The 18,977-nt window shown below is 39.7% G+C and overlaps 1 protein-coding gene across 4 annotated transcripts in view; it reads left to right on the top strand.

Moving 5' to 3' along the window:
* Rad17 (RAD17 checkpoint clamp loader component) overlaps positions 1-18,941 on the top strand; it is a 30,280-nt gene extending 11,339 nt beyond the window's left edge. For 3 of the 4 annotated variants that reach the window (XM_006231848.4, NM_001024778.1, XM_039102173.2), the window contains 12 exon segments: positions 1,985-2,121; positions 2,457-2,509; positions 2,633-2,758; positions 3,217-3,286; positions 5,044-5,155; positions 8,116-8,298; positions 9,756-9,841; positions 9,946-10,092; positions 12,877-13,026; positions 14,782-14,902; positions 17,684-17,741; positions 18,170-18,941. In XM_006231848.4, coding sequence (XP_006231910.1) covers positions 1,985-2,121; positions 2,457-2,509; positions 2,633-2,758; positions 3,217-3,286; positions 5,044-5,155; positions 8,116-8,298; positions 9,756-9,841; positions 9,946-10,092; positions 12,877-13,026; positions 14,782-14,902; positions 17,684-17,741; positions 18,170-18,449 — 1,523 coding nt within the window. In that variant the 3' untranslated portion in view covers positions 18,450-18,941. 4 annotated transcript variants of the gene reach the window in all.
* The last annotated feature ends 36 nt before the right edge of the window (positions 18,942-18,977 follow it).

Genomic DNA, 18,977 nt, shown 5'->3' with positions numbered 1-18,977 from the left:
CGGATCCTTCTGTTTCCACCTCCCAAGTACCAGGATGATAGGCCTGTGGCCCCAGAGTAGATTAGCAGGATCTCAGGTTTCATTATTGATGGGAGTTTACACTATAAGGTCTTAAGTTTCAGTGTAAATCAAGCCTTACCTCAAATAGCTTACAATTTATTTACAATTAAATACTTGTTAGAATAAAATCACTTCAGAACATGGTGGCATGACTTTATCGTAGCACTTAGGAGACAGGTTTCTGAGTTCTAGGGCAGACTAGTCTAGATTGTTCAGGGCAGCTACATAGCTACATGTCTCAAATATTAACACCCCCCAAAACAAACAGACAAACAAACAAACCAAGAACAAATCAGAAACATAGGCAAAGAGTCTTTGGAATTTGGAGGGAGCTTTAAACATTAAAAAATGATAGTAACAAGTTCAAACTTTTACACTATAGCTTTACTCATAGGCATATATATTTTTTATAGTAAGATTTATTTATTTATTTATTTATTAATTATATAAGTACACTGTAGCTGTCTTCAGATACACAAGAAGAGGGCATCAGATCTCATTACAGATGGTTGTGAGCCACCATGTGGTTGCTGGGATTTGAACTCAGGATCTCTGGAAGAGCGGTCAGTGCTCTTAACCACTGAGCCATCTCTCCAGCCCCAGGCTTACATATTTTAACACTGTCATCTTAGCCTTCATTCTTTTTTTTTTTTTTTCTCGGAGCTGGGGACCGAACTCAGGGCCTTGCGCTTCCTAGGCAAGCGCTCTACCACTGAGCTAAATCCCCAACTCCTTAGCCTTCATTCTTTACTGATGATGTGAGTTTCTAAACTGGGAGTGGCCAAACTCCTATGCTTGCTGTAATGGGATCTGATGCCCTCTTCTGGTGTGCATGAAGACAGCTACAGTGTACTCATATAAAATAAATAAAATCTTAAATTTAAAAAAAAAAAATTCAGTAGCGATCTCCTAATCTGAAGATAGCGTTCCACCTCCATTCCTTCCTTCCATTTCCACGATATTCCCTGAGCCTTGGAGGGGTGATAAGAATGTTCCTTTTATAGCTGCACATTCAAGAATCCCTTTTAATTACTTTAGCCAGTTATGAGACTCTATATTCCACTGTATACTGAAGGCTTCTCCAACAAGCTGGTGGCTATACTAATCTGTGGGTATAAGCATAATTATTTAGAATAGGATTTAATGGACATATAGCCCTTTAGCAAAACAGAGCAGTGGCTTCTCCACTGTGGTCTATGACTTTCCCCAGCAATGAGCTTTTAGCTAGGTTTATATTGCTTTGTATTATTGTAATAAGTAAGTCACACTTTGAATTACTTGTATTTTCTGTGCAGTAGACCACAGATCCAACTATGAAGCAGTTAGAGCCCCTACAGCAGACTCACCACTGTTACACTACTGAATACTTTCTGCCTAAGTGGTAATAGCCCATAGGGTCCGTAACTGAGTAAGACTTGATAGCTCTCCCACAGCACCCTGCTTATTGCGCAAGCTAGCCAGCAGGAAGGAAACATATATGTTGTTTCCTATTTGGTAGCTCTGTGTTCTGTGACCAAAGCAATTAGTAGCTTTTTCCTTTTTCTTAAGAATGGGTTTTATTGTTATCTTTATTTTTAGGTCCTCTCAAAGAGCAGCAGCAGTGCTCTTAACTGCTGAGCCATCACTCCAGCCCAACAGCTACTTTTTTTCCCCTGGAACTTGCTTCATAGACCAGGCTGGCCCAAACTCACCTGCCTCTGCCTCCCAAGTAAATTAACTACATGTTACTTTCATAGGTATAGAAAAGTTACTATTATCCATTAAGATACTAGTCTTTGAAATGATATTTTCTATTAAAACCACTTCAAATAATTTCAAGATATTTTTCAGTTTTGCAAGTTGTATAATAAAGCTAATTTGTCTATATGTATAATATTAATGTAATACAATTTGAAATAATGAAGTGATGAATGTTTCCTTCCAGAGTCAAACTTCTCTGTCATTCCATACCAATCTCAGATAGCAGTCTTCAATGACTTTCTGTTAAGAGCCACCAAGTACAACAAATTGCAGATGCTTGGAGATGCCCTGACAACAGATAAGAAGATAATTCTGGTTGAGGTAAGGACTTCTCAGATCTTGCTAGAGCTGTATGCAAACAATTGTGAGATGCATTAATAGTAGTCTTTTCATAGAGACCTGAAGGCTCTTTCAGTGAACGTAGGTACAATAGCATAGATAAAGTAGAGTAGCTGTATGTGAGCATAGTTTTCAACTGCAGTGCCATCTATATGGAAAAGCAGAGGAAGTCTGTGGGATGTTAATTCAGTTCCTTTAATTTCTCTGGAAATTCTGATCAAGATACATTGGATAAATAGTGTTTTCCTTGACAAATAATATGTTTAAATATGCAACAAAATATCACTGAGCTAATATTTGTCCTATATGTTCTATAGGATCTACCTAACCAATTTTATCGAGATGCTAATGCTTTACACGAAATTCTAAGGTAGGTGTCAGTGAAGCCCAGTGTCCTCAAACCCTACATTAGGGGTGGGGGTTAACTGTAGAGTATTTGCCTAGCATGAGCATACTAAATTGCTTCAATTTCAACATTATTTTGTTCTTTTAGGAAGTATGTGCACATCGGCCGGTGTCCTCTTGTATTTATAGTCTCTGACAGTGTCAGTGGAGATAGTAATCATCGGTTACTCTTTCCCAAAAACATTCAAGAAGAGTGTTCTGTTTCAAATATTAGGTAAGAAATTTTTGTTTGTTTATTTTGGTTGTGTTTCTCTGTAGCCCTGGCTGTCCTGAAACTCATGCTATAAACCAGGTTGGCCTTGAACTCACAGATCATCTGCCTCTGCCTCCATAGTGCTAGAATTAAAGGCATGCACCACCTCTGCCCAACTAAGAAATTTGCTTTTAATACTCACAGACTGTTTGTTTGTTTGTTTGTTTTTTGAGGCCATGCTCCCCAGATTTTGGAGGAGGACCTTTCCTTTCATATATTCATATGCTGTAGCTGTCTTCAGACACACCAGAAGAGGGCATCAGATCCCATTACAGTTGGTTGTGAGCCACCATGTGGTTGCTGGGAATTGAACTCAGGACCTCCGGAAGAACAGTCAGTGTTCTTAACCACTGAGCCATCTATCTAACCCCCACAGACTATTTTTAAATTAATCATTTAAGCATCTTTTGTTCTTACAGTTTCAACCCTGTGGCACCAACAATTATGATGAAATTTCTTAATCGAATTGTGACTATAGAAGCTAGTAAGGTGAGTCTAATTTATGACTTAATTTGTAGCTATGGAGAGCACAATTTATATAGCATGTCACTTGGGAAATAGTTTGATGGATTACATTTCAGAGGACACTCTACTACTCTACTGCTATAGAAGTATACGTCTTAGTGTTCTCTCTCTTTGTCTGTCTGTCTGTGTGTGTGTGTGTGTGTGTGTGTGTGTGTGTGTGTGTGTGTGTGTGTGAGAGAGAGAGAGAGAGAGAGAGAGAGAGAGAGAGAGAGAGAGGGAGAGAGAACCTTTGCCTAGTTTGTGAAAGGGTCTGGTTTTAGTCCCCAGCCCTGCCAAAAAGCTAAAGTTATATACAAAAACTATGACATTAATGTAATTTTTTCTTATTGGGGAAAATATTTGTTAAGGATATCAATAACACTATTTCAAGTGTTATTACATTTTTGTCGATTTTGTTTTCATGTATCTTTGCGTATGAAGAGTGTGGGTGTGCCACAGGACACATGGAGATCAGAGGACAACTTACAGGAGCTAACTCTTCTCCCACCATGTGGGTCCTGGGGTAGAACTGAGGTCGTCAGGCTCAGCAGCAAGTCTCTTTACATACTGACCCATAGTACCAGCCCCTCAATAAATAACCTTTTAAAAGATTTAAAGATTTAAAGCTATAAAACTTATCTTAGACAGTGTTAGGTTGGAAACTAAACTTACAGAGAGCAAATATTGTTATTCTACCTTAAAAATATTAACTCTGAATGTTTGCATTCAGAGATTAGAGATGTCAAATATGTTTACAGATACATGCAGACAAAATGTCTGGAAAGGGACTCACTATATGTCACTCGTATGACAACATTTGATTTGGGAAGATAATTTTTATAAGGAATTTCTGAGGACTGAAGACTGTCTCAGTGTTTTAAGAGCACTGCCTGCTATTTCAGAGGACCTGGATCTGTTCCCAGCACCTTCAGAGCTCACAACTGTTTGCAGCTCCAGTTTCAAAGGATCTGATGCTGTCTTCTGATGACTGCTGAGAGCACTAGGCACAGACGTGCATACATACATATCAAATTAAAGAAATAATACTTAGAAAAAATTTTTGGAGCACCTTTGATTAATAATAAAGTAAATATGTAAATGGAAGGATTATACTATAGTTCTGTTTTTTCTGTGGTAATTAGTTGTTATGATATCTGATGTGGGATAGACTAAAGAGTCAACCTGAATATATTCTGTCGTGAACTAAGAACTTTATAAAGAGATAGTGCAGATAATGTGTTTCACAGTACAAATACTATGCTAAGTTGATGGAATATGCATTATATAATATATGTGAACTTACATACATATCTTACAATGTAAACATTGGTCTTAAACATGTATATATGCATTTATATAGAATAAGAAAGAAAATAGAAATTTAAAATTTCAGCTACTATAATTAGGTAAATGCTATTTAATTCTCTTAGAATTGTATCTTATGCTAAGATGTTGACACATCATTCATAGACAGACAGGTGTTTAATACTCAGGGTTTTTTTTTTTTGTTTTTGTTTTTGTTTTTGTTTTTTTTTTTTTTGGTGTTGTTGTTGTTGTCGTTTGTTTTTGATAAAAGATCTCCCTAGGTAACCCTAGGTTAGAATTTAGGATTCTTTTTCCCAGCTTCCCACAAGCTGGTGACTTATAGCCATGTTACTAAGTTCTCAAAATGGGTTTTAGTTTGTGTGTTTGTATTTGTGTTTTAACAAAACAGTTTTCTAAAATTTACTTTCATCCTTTAGAATGGAGAAAAAATTACTGTTCCTAATAAAGCTTCTTTGGAGTTGCTCTGTCAAGGATGTTCTGGTGATATCAGAAGTGCAATAAACAGCCTGCAGTTTTCTTCTTCAAAAGGTAACTAACGGGTTTGGGGATTTAGCTCAGTGGTAGAGCGCTTGCCTAGCAAACACAAGGCCCTGGGTTCGGTCCCCAGCTCCGGAAAAAAAAAAAAAAAAGGTAACTAACTAGAGAAGACACATTTATAGGACATTGATGGGTGACTGTCTCTCTCTTTTTTTTTTTTTTGTTTAAGATTTATTCATTTATTATATATAAGTACACTGTAGCTGTCTTCAGATACACCAGAAGAGGGCATCAGATCTCTTTACAGATGGTTGTGAGCCACCATGTGGTTGCTGGGAATTGAACTCAGGACCTCTGGAATAGTAGTCGGGTGCTCTTAACCGCTGAGCCATCTCTCCAGCCCGGGTGACTGTCTCTTAAGCAGTCATAAAATAATCAAATTAATCTTTTTCATGGAATGCCAAGGGATCAAGGCCAGGGTCTTCCATTTGGTGGACAGGTATTTGCCACTGAACTGTCTGTTGTCAGCCCAAACTAGACATGAGGTGGTCCTTCCTAATCTATAGTTTAACTGTTTGCAGTTAACACTGTCTGAAATAGAATATTCTATCCTATTATAGAATATTCTAGAAGTAAAACAATTCATAACTTATAAATTTTGCATTTCACTAAGTACTGATAAGATCAGGTGGCACTTGCCTGTAGTTCTAGGACTCAAAAGGCATAGGCAGTGGATCTCTGAGTTCAAGGCCAGGATAGTCTACCTTGAAAGTTCCAAGACAGCCAGGGATATGTAGAGAGACCCTGTGTCAAAAATAAAGAAAATAAGTAAATAAAATCTTCTGCTAGCCATCCTGAGAAACAAATCATCTTTGACATCTGTGTGTGTGTGTCTGTCTGTCTGTCTATCTGTGTTTGTATATATGGTAATAGGTCTAGACTACTTTCTGGGTTGGTTTTACCCTGTAATTTTTTTTTCTTTTTCTTTTTTGCCTCAATCCCCAGCCTGACCAACCCTACAGAATAGGTTATTTAATTATGTGTATGTCTCTCTCTGTGGGTATGTGTGCTTTAAATGCAAGTGCCCGTGGAGCCCAGAATTGGAACTGGAGCTACAGGTGGTTATAGCACACCTTCACATGCTGACTGTGGCACCCCCTTCTCTCTCTCTCTCTCTCTCTCTCTCTCTCTCTCTCTCTCTCTCTCACACACACACACACACACACACACACACACACACACACACAGAGTCAGGTTTGGTACTTTAGTTTTCTTAAGTATTTATAACGTTGGCTAAGGAGAGTTTAGCTTGCATATGTGAAAGATGATATCTTTCTGCGCTTTCATCTTCTTGCCTTTTACATGAGTTGTGTTAAGGATTGATGAGATGATAGGTATAGATTTTTTATTAGGATGCTTCGTACATAGTAGGATCTGTATAAATGACTTAATAAGTTTTAAAGTATTGTACCTAATTATGTTTACTTTTGAACTTTTTAATAATTTGTATGTTTAATAAATTTATTTCCTCCATTAGATACAAAAAGGATCCACACATGACATAGTAAAGCAATACTGCATAGTACTTACCAGTAAGCATAATCATTGTTTACATTGAAGAACTGACCTTGAGGAAAAAAGTTATCTATTGATCACTCAATCCATCTGAAATCCCAGTGTTCTTACTCACAGTCGTACTAAGTCTATTAGTGTGTGTGTGTGTGTATGTGTGAACCATAAAAGAAATGGTGTCCTAACACAACTAAAGCAGTCTGTGCTGCTGGTCTGTTCAGATACAGAAGCGCTTAGATTCGGTACAGGTATTAGGAAATCTAAAGGGAGTCCTGATCCGTTAACACATTATTGTTCTGAACTCAGAAAGTTTAAGAGGAGAGGAAAATAATGTTCACCAGGATTTATAAGAATAATTATGAAAATCACTTACTTTGTTTTCATTACTCTTATTTATTGTATGTGTATATATGTTGGCACATCCATACCATGATGTGTGAGTGGACATCCGTGGACAATTTGAAGGGTTCTCTCTTGGCTGGGGATTTAGCTCAGTGGTAGAGCGCTTACCTAGGAAGCGCAAGGCCCTGGGTTCGGTCCCCAGCTCCGAAAAAAAGAACCAAAAAAAAAAAAAAAAAAAAAAAAAGAAGGGTTCTCTCTTTCCATGTGGGTGCCTGGAATCAAATTCAGGTGGTGAGGTTTGCTTCTCTGGCACTTTACCTCCTGAGCTCTCTCCCTGGCCCGTCTCAGTTCTTTACCTGTAATAGTTGTCTCCTACATCCATAGAATTTCTGTGAGGATAAAAGTAGTTATTGTGTGGCATCCATCAAAACCAGAACCTTGCACATAACTGTTATGAACGCGGTGATGACATTACTGTGTTATTATGTCTGGAAATTTGTGATGCCATGGGATCCTACTTTTATAGTGTTGGAGATTATTACACAGTTTACCCTACTTTTTAGTGTTTTTAAAATTCATATTTCATGTATATGGGTGGTTTTGCCTGCATATATGTCTGTGTACCACATGTCCCCACAGATGCCAGAATAGGGCATCATATTTCCTGGATCTAGAGTTACATGTTGGTGAGCTGCCCTGAGAAGGCCAGTAATCAAACCTGGATTCTCTGGAAGAGCAGCCAGTGATCTTAACTGCTGAGCCATTTCTCTAGCTTCTAAAACAATTTTAAATAATGACATTTTATTATGTTTTTGATTGTTTTTCTCTGTGTAGCCCTGGCTGTCTTGACACTCATTCTGTAGACCAGGCTGGCCTCTAACTCAGTGAGTGATGTGCCTGCCTTTGCTTTCTGAATGCTAGGATTAAAGGCGTGCACAACCACTGCCCAGTGACATTTTATTACAGTAGTTAGCGACAGAGAGCATCCTTCACTAAGGCCACATTAAGTTAATGCTTGTCAGGAAAAAGTTTTGGTTGGAATATTTAGTATAAGTATTTGAAAGTTTTGTTGTTTTTTTTTTTTTAATATTATTTAGGAGAGAACAGTTCATGGTCAAAGAAGAAAAAGATGTCATTGAAATCAGATGCTTCGATTTCAAAAGCAAAGCAGAAAAGGAAACATAATAGTACTTTGGAAAATCAGGAGATTCAAGCTATTGGTGGAAAAGATGTCTCTCTTTTTCTCTTCAGAGCTTTGGGGAAAATTCTGTACTGTAAAAGTAAGGAACTTTTCTGCAATTTTATCTTTGATGTTTAACTTTTTCTACAGAAACAAGATTCTATGTGTTTTGAAATGCCTTGTATTTTGTTTTGTTATAAGAAGGAGCTAAGAGACCAGATGCCACATCGCCAGTGCTAAAATGTAGCAGGAGAGTGTTTTTACCTATAATCCAGTTGGAACATTTCTAACTGGATTAAACATAAAACCATGGGCTGGAGAGATGGCTCAGCGGTTAAGAGCACTGGTTGCTCTTCCGGAGGTCCTGAGTTCAATTCCCAACAAACACATGGTGGCTCACAACCATCTATAATGAGATCTGATGCCCTCTTCTGGTGTCTCTGAAGACAGCTACAGTGTACTCATATAAATAAAAAGAAATAAATTGATCTTATTTTTTAAAAAAGCATAAAACCACTACTGTAAGCCATAATCACGTGTATAAATCATAGTTTCCTAAAGATATCAGTTCAGTTAGACCAGCAGTTGTCAACCCATGGCTTGTGACCTCTTTAGGGGTGGAGCAACCCTTTCACAGGCCCATATCAGATATCCTGTATATCAGATATTTACATTATGATTTGTAACTGTAGCAAAATTACAGTTATGAAGTAGCAATGAAATAATTTTATGGTTGGGATCACCATAACCTGAGGCACTGTATTAAAGGGTCGCAGCAGTTGAAAGGCTGAGAACCCCTGCTGTAGACTTTGAGTAGTAAGAGTTGAGAGCTATTACAATGCTCAGCTGCAAACACTGGGTCCTAGGCCAGGTGCCAAATGCCTTCAGTTTCCTTTGCTCCTCTTCACCAAGATGCTGTCCTGATAACCACAGATGTCCACTGTGCTCATCCTTCTGTGTTGCTTGTTCCAACTGCCTTTCTACCCATACTCTCCAAAACTTTCCCTCCATCCAGTAAATCCCAGGCAACTGTTCTTTATATAGTAAATATCAATATGATTCTATCAGAAAGACTCAGGATTTCAAAATAGAAATGCCATGTAAGGAAAGCGAGGTGGCCACCTAGGTGGTGCTGGAGATGCTCATCTGCCTCTTGGACAGCTCACCTCCAGCCTCAGTGTCCATTCTCACCTCATCCTGTCTTCCATCACTTCTGATCTACACTGTGGGCAGCTTTCCTGCCTCTGCAGGTAGAACAGCCTCTTCCCAGACAGAAGTGCACCTTCTAGACTGAGCAAGGCAAAGGGAGAGGACAGCCCAAACTGACAGGTGAAGTGGGAAGTAGTCTGAGACGTGTCAGACTTTAAATTTAGAAAAGACATGATCCAAAAGTCAGAATTCTGAATCTTGTCCTTGGTAGTAAAGTAGTTAAACTCACTTGTTTTGATGTTTTGGTTTTCAATTTTTAATAGCTTCTTTATATTTTGATATTACTATACCTGAAGTATTGAAAGCGCTGTAAGTATAGTGACTGGTGACGCAGGTACTGTCTTACAGGAGCACCTTTAACAGAGCTCGCCTCGCCTCGCCTGCCGGCTCACTTGTCAGAGCATGACCGGGATACTTTGCTTGTTCAGCCCGAGGTAATTTCCTAATGCTTTGGACTTTGCTGCATATGTATTGTCTCTGTGTGTAAACATCTGCTCCCTGCATTTGCAGCACAATTTATGTGTACCTCTTTTTATAGGAAATAGTAGAAATGTCACACATGCCAGGAGAATTTTTTAATTTGTACCTTCACCAAAACTACATAGATTTCTTCACCGACGTAGATGACCTTGTGAGAGCCAGTGAGTTTCTGAGTTTTGCAGATATCCTCGGTGGTGACTGGAATGTAAGACCATTTGACTTAAGTATTTTTATATGTTTGTATTTCCTCAGGAAAATGTTGGGCTTTACCCTATTTCACATATTTTGTGACTCTTCTCATTTACTGTCCTAAATCCAATCATTCAAGCCAGTGTTTATAGTAAAGTCTCAGGGTATCTGATTCTTTTGGATGATATAGAGCGCTAATTCTGTCTGATGTTCTCTTCTAACCTTATGTGTTTGTTTGTTTAATGTGCATGACTGTGTGCGTGTCACAGCAGAAGGTCAGAAGACGGTGTTGGATGTTAGGAGTCAAACCTGGTTCTTCTGCATGCGCAGCACATGCTCACAGCCACTGAGCCATACCTCCAGCTTATATTTTCTAATTTTAAAATTAACATATACTCAAGACATTTTTAAAAGATTTTTTTATTATATATTGGTGTGTCTGCATGTGTATATGTGTATATAGTGTGCATAACTGGAGTTATAGACACTTCTGGGCCCTCTGGAGGAAAAGCAGCAGTGTCCTTAAGTGCTGAGCCTTTTCTCCAGCCCAGTACTTAGAAAACTTGTCAGTCCTTGAAAATTAAAACAGACTTTGGTTTTTGAAATTACTGTAAAATATGCATTGGCTGGCTGTGTGACCCAGTGTTCAAGTACGTGCTTAGGACACACAACGCTCTGCGCTTAATTCCCCTGGACCAGAACCAGTGATGGGTTCTTAATTTCCTTCTAATTAACATGGCAGCAGGTGGATGTCAAAGGACAACTCTGTGCAGTTGATGAGCTCTTTCCACCTTTGTGTGGATTCCAGGGGTCAAACTCAGGTTATTAAGCTCACTTGACAAGTGCCTCTCTCCTGCTGAGCTGTTTCCCCATCCTTTTTTTTTTTTTTTTTTTTTTTTTTTTTTTTTTTTTTTTTTTTGGTTCTTTTTTCGGAGCTGGGGACCGAACCCAGGGCCTTGCGCTTCCTAGGTAAGCGCTCTACCACTGAGCTAAATCCCCAGCCCCTCCCTTTTAAGTTCTTAAGCCTAAAAGGTGGCTATGTTACTCAGGTTGGTCTTGAACTCTAGGACTCAAGTGATCCTTTTACCACCCCCACCCCCTAGTATCTTAAACAACAGTTGTGCCAATGAGCCTGTGCCAAAATTTCTTAAATATTTTTCATGATTTCTTAATACTATTGTGACCAGTACAGCAGCTACTTAATTTAAATGCAGTTTCTAAGTGACACACCTGCTTTGCAGCACTTGGTAGCCTTGTGTGGCTAGTACCTGTATATAGCTCATCTGTATGACATTTCCATCATTGCAGGAAGTTCAGCGGGACCGCACTGCTCTGGTATACTAATATTTTTCTGGTTATAAATATGTTGTTAGCAATCATAATTAAAGTTAAAAGCCCGGCAGTGGTGGCACACACCTTTAATCCCAGCGCTTGGGAAGCAGAGGCAGGTGGAGCTCTGTGAGGCCAGCCTGACCTACAGAATGAGTTCCAGGACAGCCAGAAAGCAAAACAAAACAACATAATAATTAAAGTTAATAAAAATATTTATAGTTACTCAGTTTCCTTCTCTTAGTTATTGCTGGGTTTTTTTGTTTTTGTTTTCTTTCTTTTTCTGAGACAGGGTTCCTCTGTGTAGCCCTGGCTATCCTGGAACTCACTCTGTAGACTGGGCTGGCCTTAACTCAGAGATCTGCCTTCCTCTGCTTCCTGAGTGCTAGAATTAAAGTCATGCATCACCATCGCATGGCCCTTCATTCAGTTTTTGACAAACCCCTTTTTAATTACCGCATGTTCTCACATAGCGGATATGCAGTGAGGTGTCAGATTCATGGACACGTTGCATAGCGATCAACTTAGTAACAGGCATAGCAATCACCTTAAAGTTATAGCATGTGAAAGCATAATTGCTTTTTTATTTTGGAAATTTTAAATCTGTACGTAAGTTGTAAAGCAGTAGGTTGAGAACCCACGGACCTTTAACCTTTATTTACTTTTTCTACTTTGCTATATTTGCCTAATCTCTTATATATTATATGCTAGTTTTGGGTGGAAAATGGGAAAATAATTGCAAACATACATGAATAAAAACCATTTTACTAAAGCCATAATAATATGGTCACACTTAATAAAGTTGCTGTTAGTGGGGCTGGAGAGATGGCTCAGCGGTAAAGAGCACCCGACTACTTTTCCAGAGGTCCTGAGTTCAATTCCCAGCAACCACATGGTGGCTCACAACCATCTGTAAAGAGATCCGATGCCTTCTTCTGGTGTATCTGAAGATAGCTACGGTGTACTTATATATAATAAATGAATAAATCTTTAAGAAAAAAAAAGTTGCTGTTAGTTTAGATAATCTTAATTTAGGTTGGGCATAATGGTACCTGCTTGTAATTCTGGTACTCAGGAGGGTAAGGCAGGAGGTATCAAGGTGAAGACTAGCCTGGCCTACTTAGAGGAGACCTTGTCTTAAAAAGCAGCAAGACAAAAATAGTAATTTATTATTTTTGGTTGCCCTAAAAAATGTTTCTCTCAACCCTACCAGAGACTTTACCAACTCCACCAAAGACCCTATTCAGAAAGTCATCCAATGCATTTGATCCCTATGTCTCAGTTGAGTTTGTTTTAAATAATTTTATAGCAGCCTTTGATGATGTTAGAAAATAAATACGCACTATATATATATATATATATATATATATATGTACATATATATACATATATATATACGCAGTTCTTAAATGTATGTGTGGGTACTAACAACAGTCTTCATAAATGCTTTACGTCTTGTCTCATTTGCTAGACGCGCTCTTCACTCAGGGACTATAGTACATCTATAGCTGCAAGAGGTGTGATGCATTCCAATACATCTCGGAGATTCGCTCATTGCCAAGGAGGGGGATCCAGCTTTCGACCCTTACATAAGCCCCAATGGTTTCTAATACAGAAAAAGGTAACGTTGCAATGGCTTATGATGATGTTGAGTTACTTTATTTTAATAGCATAGGTGATTGATGGCATACGAGGTTCGCGATGTGGAGGCAGGGGGATAGGATTACAGCAATATGCACTTGCGCTACCTGATTGATGGTTGTGGGTGGGTGGTCTCTGAGTATTATTCCTGAAATTACCTGAGAGAATTAAATGGTTAGTATAGGGGGGATTGAGCTAAGCTATAATCTATAGTATAATTGAGATGAGCTCTAATCTCAGCATTGTTGGCTAAGGTATGAGGATTGTGAGTTCAAGTCCACCTGGGCTAACTACACAGTGAGACTCTGCATACTAACTTCAGCATATATGTATTCTGTCTCAAGCTGGGCTTCTCTTTATTCGGTTTTAATTAAGTCTTGTCCTGGGTGTTCCTAAACAACTTCTGGTCCTCCTGCCCTGTACTAGCTTGCTAAGTGTATTATCCTTTAACAACTAGAGAGAAAAGTATATAGTGCACTGCTATAAGCTGGCTCCTACACCCATGATTTTTCTAGGTGTAGTGGCTCATGCGTGCCTTCAATCCCAGAGCTCAGGTAGCAGAAGCTTGAACACCTATGTGAGTTCAAGGCCAGCCTGGGTTACATAGTGAATTCTGAGACAGCCAGAGAGAGATACATAGAGAGACCTTTCTCAAAGCAAAAACAAAAACACAGAAATAACATAGTGTTCAGTGTGATAGCTTATTTCTGTTATCTTAGCACTGTTCAGAGAAGTTGAGGCAAAATAGTTACCTCAACTACTTTGAGGCCAGCCTGAGGTACATGAGGAGATCCTATGTGAGAACCTAGAATTAGATAAAGTATTAAACCTGAGGGTACAGTTTGAGTAGAGGCCTCGAGCTTGAGGCATGTGCACTACCTGTGGCTGCAGCAGTCAGTCAGTCACAATGGAGCTGTGTGCATAATGCAGCACAACGTGGACAGAGACACAGCCTGAGGCCTTACGAGTGTTTGTGTAATAGCATCATGGTGTTCTTACCAGCAAGTCCAACTGTACAGGTCACACATTAGCAAGGAGTCCATACTGTGAAAACATGTGGCAGATGCAGATGTGTGAGGCTGCAGCCAGTGTAACATAATATTGTTAGGATTTTAAAAAGTTATGTTTAATTATATATAAAAAAAGTTTATTTGTGCATGTGTGTGCTGGGGAGAGGAACATAGAGAGATCAAAAGACAAACTGAGAGTCTCCTCCCACCATGTGGGTCTCAGGGATTGGATTCAGCCCTAGAGCAACATTTTAAATATATTCATATACTCAAAGGGTGGAATCAAGAAGACTGTAAGTTGGAGGCCAGCCTGGTTACATTTTAAAGTGTCTTTATGGTACATCAATTTACAGACTTTGTAGCATAATAAACTATGAAATCATGACTTTTTTTTTTTTTTTGCTTGACTTGGGTGTTTGGTTTTTTAAAAATTTTTTATTTCATAAACTTTATTATTTAAAAACTTATGAATAAATAAAAATATCACATACTAAAATTGACCAGACCCAAAGAATTAATGAACTTAAATACTTACATTGCCATTTGTTTCAAACAGAATTTCACTGTAGCTGGCCCAGAACTTGCTATGTAGACCAGGCTAGTCTCAAACTTACAAAGATCTACCTGTCTCTGCCTCCTGAGTGCTGGGATTAACGTGTACCGTCATGCCGTGCATATGCTTATCACCATCTTTTGAATCTTCTCTTCTCTTTTTTTGTCTACAGTATCGGGAAAATTGCCTGGCAGCGAAAGCACTCTTCTGTGACTTCTGCCTACCCGCTGTGTGTCTGCAGACTCAGCTCTTGCCTTATCTTGCTCTTCTGACCATTCCAATGCGAAACAAAGGTAACAGGTTTCCCTTCCTGCACTGCACTTGCTGCCTGCCTGTTAGCATGTGTTTAATCTATAGAGGGGACAGTTGGATTTCCTTCCTTCTGCTTTCTTTCTTTCTTTTTTTTTTTAAGATGTATTTATTTATTTACACTGTAGCTATCCTCAGACACAGCAGAAGAGGGCATCAGATCCCATTACAGATGGTTGTAAGCCACCATGTGGTTGCTGGGAATTGAACTCAGGACCTCTGGAGGAGCAGTCAGTGCTCTTAACTGCTGAGCCATGTCTCCAGCCCCTTCTAGGTTTTTGTCTGTGAATTGTACTGTACAGAGTAGTTTTGCTCTCCTCTGTTTTCATGTTCGGTCGGTATTGATAAAGACTGGAGTCTTGCTTCTTCACTTGTTGCTCCTTTCTATCATTAATTTTGATCTCAGATTGTTCCAATTTGACTAGTTGATATGCTTTCAGCTGTGTTTTTATGTCTTCTTATTCTTTTTATTGTGTGTATGTGCACATGGGTGCAAATGCAAGCAGAAGGCAGAAGGGTGCTGGAGTGGAGCCTTTAGAGCTGCACTGACAGGTGCTTGCGAGTTGGCCGATGTGGTTGCTGGGGAACCAATTTGAATCCAATGCTGTTGCAAGCATTCTTAACACTGAGCCATCTCCATGGCCTCCGAGTGTCATTTCTAAGCTCTTGTCTTGAAAAGAAACCTGGAGTGATTTGTTTGTGTAGACAAGTTCATCAGAACGTTTAGCTTCTGCCTACAGAGTTTATGCTGTTCTTTTCCTTTCCACGTCTGTACCTCCTTTTGTTATGGTGGCTATTGTTTTGAGGAGGTCATACTTGCTAGCTTTCTTTAAAAATGCTTGGAGTCAAATTCCGGGCCTTCCAGCCAAGCATGGTAGTGTATACCTTTCAGCTCAGTACTTGGGAAACAGGCAGATAGACTTCTATAAGTACAAGGCCACCCTGGTCTACAGTGTAAGGTCTAGGACAGGGTCGTTATACAGAGACACTTGGAAAACCAAAATTTAGGGCCTTCCTTGTACAAGCTAGGCCAGTGCTATACCACTGAACTCAACCCCAGATGACTCTCCATGAAATTGCTTACTGTTTTCCTAAACATATTTGCTTATGTAATCAATATACACATATGTACTTGTATGTGTCCATGTGTACACATGCATGTAGAAGTCAGAAGGCAACCTCAGTAATGTTCCTCAGATACTGTCCACCATTCTTTTAGTCGGGTCTCTTACTAGCTCTGAATTGGGACCCACCTGCCTCTACTTCCCCAGGGCTAGGATTCCAGCACATGACTGGACATGTGCCTTTTTGAAAATCTAAATTGTTGGGATTGAACTCAGGTTCTCACTCTTGCAAAGCACATTATCAGCTGACTTTCTCCCCAGTCCTACTTACATGTGCGCTTATTCAGTATGTGTGTCCATCCTTCTGTTTGTATGCATGGTGCACTCGTGCACTCGTGCTAATGACACGGGGGACTCAGCTTACATCATCAATAAATGCGGTTGTCATAAACATGAGAATTCAAAAATGCTTTTTAAAAGTTTTTTCCAGGGGTTGGGGATTTAGCTCAGTGGTAGAGCGCTTACCTAGCAAGCGCAAGGCCCTGGGTTCAGTCCCCAGCTCGGAAAAAAAAAAGTTTTTCCCAGTTTCTTTTTGTTTTTTGAGGCAGGGTTTCTCTGAGTACCCCTGGCTGTCCTGGAACTCTGTACACACCAGGCTGCCCTTGAACTCAGAGATCTGCCTACCTCTGCCTCCTGGGCTGTGGGAATTAAAGGTGTGCACTACCACACCCAGGTACAATTATATTTTATTTTATTTAGTGTTTCTGAGATATGAGGGACAACTTTCTGGAGTTGGCTCTCTCCTTCTACCATGGGGGACCCAGTGGGCAGGCACGTCTATTTACCTCACCAGCCCACAGACTTTTCTTGCTTTCTTTCGTTTTCTTTTTCTTTTTTGGTCCTTTTGTATTTTGGATACAGGATTTTCTGTGTAGTCCTAGCTCTCAGCTCTCCTCTGTAGACCAGACCAAGCTGTCCTCAAACTCACAGAGATTCTCCTGCCTCTGCCTCTCAGGTGCTGGGATTAAAGGTGGAAAGGAACGCAGACACTACTAGCTTTTTTTTTTCCTTTTGCCCCTTTTTTTATACTCCCAAGTGGAATTTGTGGGGCATATGTGAGTCTTCATTTTTTGAAGCTTGCCTTGCTAAAATAACAGTTCTCTTAGCTGTGTAGGGTGCTCTCTAGGTTGTTTGCTTTCCCCTAAGGATTAATGATGGTTAAAGACATTAAATTAAATGAAATAAGCCCAGGTACAAAGAGAAAAATGCTACATAATCTCTCTGTATGAGGAAAAGGAAAGTCAAATGCATAGACAATAGATTTTTAGTTACCAGAGATGAAGTAAAGAAACTGAGGTGTTAAGTCAGAGGACATAAAACGTTAGACAGAAGAGATAAGCTAAGTGAAGTCCACTCTCTCCTGTCTAGGGTTCTGGGTATTGAACTCTGTTTATCAGGCTTGGTGGCCGGCACCTTTCCCCCACTGAGTCATCTCGGTGACTGACCCAAGAGTGTATTTCAAATGTTCTCACCCAAAAAAATTAGGTAGTGTAATACATGTTAAATAGCTTGGTCTAGCTACTATATAAGGTATACATACACACTTAAAAATGTCCTGTACACCATAAATATATAGTTTAAATTTGTTAATTAAAAATACATTTTAAATGATGTCATTTAAAACTTAAACTGTCTTTTCAGCTCAGATTTCTTTTATCCAAGATATTGGAAGACTTCCTTTGAAGCGAAACTTTGGGAGGTAAGCTGATCATCTAAAAACTCTCACTGAAATGTCTGCTCAATATGTTTAGCATCCTAGCCTCCCAAGTGTTATTATGACAGGCTGTACCAGCACACCTGCATGAAGCTCATTGGTTTAGTTTCTTTTTGGAGACAGACCCTTTATGTAGTTTTGGCTGGCCTGAACTCAGAGGTCCAGTGCCTACTATTGCCTCCTGAGTGTGGGATTGAAGGTGTGAGCTTTAGTTTCTCTGAGTTGGACGTCTGTTGTTAGTCTGTAGGAACTCTGTTGAACACAGTGACATTTTTGTAAGCAGAAAGGGCTTCCTCCCGGGTGGTCACTCGCCTTGTGTTTGTGGTGTGTTTGTGAGTGGAAAGACCACTCGGGTTATAATTTAAAGGAGTCTCATGTTTGTTCCCGTTCATGTCTTCACTGTGATCTGACAGGTTGAAAATGGAGGCCCTGACTGACCGAGAGCTCGGGCTCATAGACCCTGACAGCGGGGATGAATTGCTGCACAGTGGAGGACAGCCTGCTCAGGAGGCTCAGGGCCAGCCCGCCCAGACTGCTGACCCAGAAACCTGGTCTCTCCCTTTGAGTCAGAACAGTGGGAGCGATCTGCCTGCCAGCCAGCCTCGGCCCTTTTCCTCCAAAGTGGACCTGGAAGAGGAGGAGGAGGAAGAGGAAGACATAGTAATAGAGGACTATGACAGCGATGAGACATAGAGAACAGCCCGCCAATCAGACTGCTGCGTGAGAGTCATCGGTTTAAGTCTATTCAGTGGTACTTGAGCAGCATTCACAGGTCTCTGAAGGACCAGCTTTGTTAATTGCTCAGTTCCTGATAGTAATCATCACGGCAGCTGCCGCCTGTCATCTTGAAGTAAAGCAGGTCTCAAGTACTCAGTGCTCAGTATTTATTTAGTCTTGTGTATGGTTTAAGGAGAGGTCACGGTGTGAAGAATGTATGGATGTTGTGCTAAATATCAGAGAATGTGAAGGAATAATCCAGAACATACAGACTTTATGGGGCGTTGTAAATTTGATTTATAAAACCTTTTAGGATGCAATTATGAGTATAAATAAACTTTGTGCCTTATTCACAGTTTGCATCTAGCATCTCGGGTACCGTTTTGGTATGTTGTACAGTGAAATATTTTAGATACTTCTGGAAAGTATTTACATAATTTATATCGAAATTAAAAATGTTGGATTTCATCTTGTCTTTCTTATCCTTTAACATTACCTACTGTG

The sequence above is a fragment of the Rattus norvegicus genome, chromosome 2, assembly GCF_036323735.1.
Source record: "Rattus norvegicus strain BN/NHsdMcwi chromosome 2, GRCr8, whole genome shotgun sequence".
In the NCBI taxonomy this organism is placed as follows: Eukaryota; Metazoa; Chordata; class Mammalia; order Rodentia; family Muridae; genus Rattus; species Rattus norvegicus.
This window is presented reverse-complemented; position numbering and strand designations above follow the sequence as displayed.